At 44.6% G+C, this 5,000-nt stretch overlaps 1 protein-coding gene across 1 annotated transcript in view; it reads left to right on the plus strand.

The window, feature by feature from the left end:
- Nucleotides 1-5,000, plus strand: part of LOC113827551 (neprilysin-1) — a 7,554-nt gene that overhangs the window by 1,169 nt on the left and 1,385 nt on the right. The window contains exons 2-4 of the mRNA XM_027380441.2: nucleotides 1-1,453; nucleotides 1,575-1,770; nucleotides 2,114-2,320. The exon at nucleotides 1-1,453 is cut by the window's left edge and continues 47 nt beyond it. Coding sequence (XP_027236242.1) covers nucleotides 1-1,453; nucleotides 1,575-1,770; nucleotides 2,114-2,320 — 1,856 coding nt within the window. The remainder of the gene's footprint in view (nucleotides 1,454-1,574; nucleotides 1,771-2,113; nucleotides 2,321-5,000) is intronic.

The raw sequence follows: 5,000 nt of genomic DNA on the forward strand, positions 1-5,000 counted from the left end.
TTCATGATAATTTTTTGAAGTTCATGGAAGTTCATGATGATAAGGCCCACAGGCTCCCTGTATATAACACTCAAACTGCGTCGGGCAAAGTGGAGATCTGCAGTACTGAAGAATGTGTTCTAGCTGCTGCAGACATCTTAGAGGCAATGGATACCTCAGTTGATCCTTGTGACAACTTCTACCAGTTTGCATGTGGCGGCTGGGAGCAGAAAAACCCCGTTCCGGATGAGTCTTCAAGATGGAGCCAGTTTGACCTTCTTCGACGTGAGCTGAGCAATGCTCTGAGTGTCATACTTGAAGAACCAGAGGCTGCTGATGAACCCTCACCCCTGAAAAAGGCTAAAGTCATGTTCTCTGCCTGCATGAATACAACTGCTCTAGAAGAAGCCGGCCTTAAATACCTAACGGACTTCCTCTCGCTGTATGGTGGATGGCCCATGACTTCAACAGATTGGAGTGAAAAGAACTTTGACTGGCAGTTCACAGTCGCTGATGGAAGGAAGACGCTTGGCAGTGCATATCTATTGAGCGTGTGGGTGTTTGCTGATCAGAAAGACACTGACACGACAGCCTTGTACACTGATCAAACCTCACTGGGGCTGCCAAGATCTGTGCTGATTAATCCTTCCAACTATGAGGAGCGAATCAACGCCTACAAAACTTACATGGCTGAGACCGCATCTATCATGGCCAAACATCTTGGTCAGTCTGTAAGTAGTGAGGACATCCAGCTTGATGTAAATGCCGTCTTTGACTTTGAAATGCTCCTTGCCAACATCACTACCCCTGATGAAGATCGGCGAGATATTGACCGCATGTACAATCCCATGACGGTGGCAGAGCTGAGTGACCTAACACCTAACACCAGCATCAACTGGCAGCAACTCCTGTCCAACATGTTTGCTGTTACTGGAAACCCTATTGAGAGTACTACGCGGGTTATTGTACAGGAGGTTGAGTATATGAAGAGAATGGCTATACTCATTGACACCACAAACCAGCGGACACTTGCTAACTATCTCATGTGGCGTCATGTAAAGGCCCTTGGTGATGAGACAAACCAGGAGATGCGTGATGCATCCTTCAAGTATGCTATGGTGGCCAATGGAGTGACTGCAGCTGAACCCAGGTGGAAGGTATGTGCTGACAAGACCAATGACTTCCTCGGCATTGCCCTTGGTACTAAGTACGTTGAGACCTACTTTTCACAGCAGGCAAAGGATGAGGCCAATGAAATGGTGGAAGACATTCGTTCAGCCTTTAAGGATCTGCTTGATGTCAACGATTGGATGGATGAAGCAACCAAACCTCTCGCTATGGAAAAGGCTAATGCTATCTCCAAATTCATCGCTTACCCTGACTGGTATGGAAACGCCACTGCACTTGAACACTTCTATGACGATCTTGGTGATGTCCATACAGACAGACACTTTAGCAATGTGTTGACTCTTAGGTAAGTCTCTGTGAATTTCCATTTATGACTGTCTGTCTACATTAGAAACAAATAAATTTCAGTTAGATTTCTTTTCCCATGTATGTTAAATAACAATGACATTGATATATCTTGAGTGCAGTTCCTGGTGGAGCACAGATGAGCTGAATGACTTTGGCCTCCCAACGGAGCGAAGCAAGTGGTTCTCGGCGCCAACCATTGTCAATGCCTTCTACATGCCAGAGTTTAACTCAATCACTTTCCCTGCGGGCATCCTGCAGCCACCCTTCTACCGTGCTAATTCCCTGCAGGCCCTAAACTATGGGGGTATTGGCCAGGTAAGAGGCGACACTGATGAATTAGTTTTCTCTACTCTAGGTCTCATTAGCAGATGACATTTGTCTATCATTCTCTCTCTCTACACACACACATACATCCTAATCCTCTTTAGAATGTTGTATTCATGCTTGAAGAACCTGTCTTGGTGTTTAATAGTACATCGAAAAACCTGTTCACAAATTCGAAATCTCAATATTATTATCTCATGTATGAGATAATATTAATTTTTAGATTATGGAAAATGTATTTGTAGATTTGCCTCTTCCTCTTGATTTCATGCATTTCTTCATCTGTTTCTTCCTTTTCTCACATTATATCTTCACCATTTTTATTCTATCACAGGTGATTGGACACGAAATCACTCACGGTTTCGACGACCAGGGCCGACAGAATGATAAGAACGGCAATGCTATCCCATGGTGGACGAATGCCACTTTGGAATCATTCATGGTAAAAGCCCAGTGCATCGTCGACCAATACGACAACATTCGGGTTCCTGAGATCGATGACTTCATGCCAAATGCCACACTCAATGGTGTTAATACTCAGGTAGGATCTATACTTTATTTACAAAGTACTTTATTTGTACTTTGTGTGAATTTGTATTTATAAAATGAAGGAAAGGAAATGATATAGTTTAGCATATATATCTTTCTATAGTGGGATGCATACTTAACTCTTGTAAGTTTCCAATAATGCGTACATGATATGCCTTTCATAACAAACTAAACCTAAATTCAGAATAAAGAACATGTCCCAGAAAATCCAAAAGGGATTTAAATCAAATATCCCAAAAGAAGTAACTGATTAACTCTCCCCTTTTTAACTCTTAATGAACAGATGACCTTCCGCAGTGCATAACATTTCCACAAATAGTTGTATGGTAGTATTTCATGCCCCTCACACCCTCCATCCTTCTAAAGTTATCAGAAGGGTCTACACTATGTAGGTATAGCAAACAGCCTGATGCATTGTCACTGCTTTTGATTTTGCTCCAAACATTTTTCTTATACGCCAGTCATGAACATATATTCATGACTGTAACCCCTTTTCATTTTTTCCCTAATTTAATATATAGTATTACTGAGGGCTGGTTACAAAAGTAAAAGGCAAGTATAAATTTTATCTGCATACGATATTTATGGGTGAGTGCTTCATGTTTACGGTGATGTGAAGCGATGATGTGGTAGCTTTGATAGTATTAAGTGCTTAAAGGTGCCACCACTGACGAAAAGGGAGCAGCTGTGCCAGGTCACAGTCTCTCAGTTATCAAGACATACAGTGCTTCCTCGGGGTCACCCATGGAAACTAGGTACCTTGTGGTCTTGGGTCGAACTATGGAGTCTCTTGGAGCAGCAAAATATGTGAGGAGGCGGGCCTTGCTAGTTTGCCTCCTCAGGGGAACCCAACTGGCAGCAAAGATATAGATATTGGTGTTGGGGGGAGGGCAAACATCCCTCCCACCCAGCAAGGCAGGCACACTGTGGATCCCTCTGGGTTGGCGACCACTGGGACTCAGACTGGGCATTGGGGTTACATGTCCCAGTACCAGTGGCCACCAACCAGGTGTGAGGCTTGTGGGGCAAAACCCACAGGTCCCCCACATGTGGATTATGGGACCTGCAGCCATCCAGAGTCTGCCCAAGTCCTATGACATGTCAGGGTGGGGGCTTGGAATGCCCGCTCCTTGCAACAGGATGAACTGAAGAGGCTGAAAGTTGAGGAAGCTGCTCAAATGTGAAAAGACCTAGCTGCATGACATTCAGTGTGGTTGGCTACACCTACTGTCAATGAGTGTCTGATCGAGCTATGAGATATCTGTTGGTGCTCATGACTCGGGAGCTGATGTTGGCAGGGAGAACAGCTTCCTTTTCCAGGATTTAACAAGATACCAGAAAATAAGTATTTCTGGCTCCTGGTACCAGCACTGTGACCTGCATTATTGGGCATGGTACAGCAGTGTGGGTAATGTGGCCAAAAAGATCGACCACAACCTCGTTACCACTCATTGGAGGATCCTTCAGAACTGCAGGGTGTATTGGAGTGCTGAGTCCTATGGTATTAATCATGAATTAGTAGAGGCTACTATTTGATTTCACTTCAAAACTTCCCATTAGTCCAATGATCATCTTAGCGTTTTCATGTGGACAGGTTGGTGGAGGGGAAGTGTACACAGGGGTTTACCGAGACTATGGTCGTTTTGCAGCACTCGGCAACCTGACAGATCCTGTACATTTATGGGGCATCTTCAGGCATGAAACACGCAATGCAGCTCAAGAATCTCAGGAGACACAGGAGGCCACAGATGCTTGTTCCACAGCTCATAACCGGGGATCGTGATCTGCATTGTTCCCTAGTGCACAGCACTCAATTACTGATGAGAAGGGGCAAGGAACAGTTTAATTGGAGTCTTGCAGAGGAGGTCGAAGGCCAATTCTTAGTAAATGACTTTCGTCCTAGCTACCAAGACCTGAGAAAGCTGAACTCCAAGCCCTCTTCACATGCAACTGCAGTCAGCTCAGTAAATGGCCAGGTCATCTCAAAGCTGAAGAGTGGTAAAGCAATGGGTATTGTGGCATCTAGCTGAACTGTCAAAGGCTGGTGGTGAACATATGTCTCAGGGTTTCCATTCTGTCTTGGCTGCCAGACAGCCAAGGTGATCAATTGGGACTGCAGCAATCACTTAGGCATTATCCTGTTCACCTCCTTCTGAGATTTACCAGAGACCACCTGCTGAGGTACCAGAAGCCACAGCAGTCTGGATCAACTGCTAGTACATCCACAGTAGACTATTCTGGCATTTTATCACTGTAGAGTACTGTTATAAGTTTTGGGCATGGGTTGCTTGCATCCTACATCGCCCTCAAGAAATCGTTTGATAGGTGTTATTGGGAATCACTCTTGGAGACCCTGATATTGAGAGGAATTCCAAGGATTACTGGATTAATAGCGTCTGTATAGTTGTACTGAAAGTGCTGTAAAGTGTAGTGGGAGCCTGTGGAGCTTCTTTCCTATTAATATAGGACTGAGGCAATGCTGTATTCTTGCACCAACACTTTTCAACATATACATGGACTGGGTACTGGACAGAGCTAATGTCCAAAGTCACTGTGAAGCAACACTGGGCAACATCAAGGTTACTGACATTACCTTCTGTCTTTGGCTGGGTGTAGTCTGGACCAAGACCAAGACCATGATACAGGACTTTGGGGATATACTAGGAGAACCT

Source organism: Penaeus vannamei, unplaced genomic scaffold (assembly GCF_042767895.1).
Source record: "Penaeus vannamei isolate JL-2024 unplaced genomic scaffold, ASM4276789v1 unanchor4958, whole genome shotgun sequence".
NCBI classification, from domain to species: Eukaryota; Metazoa; Arthropoda; class Malacostraca; order Decapoda; family Penaeidae; genus Penaeus; species Penaeus vannamei.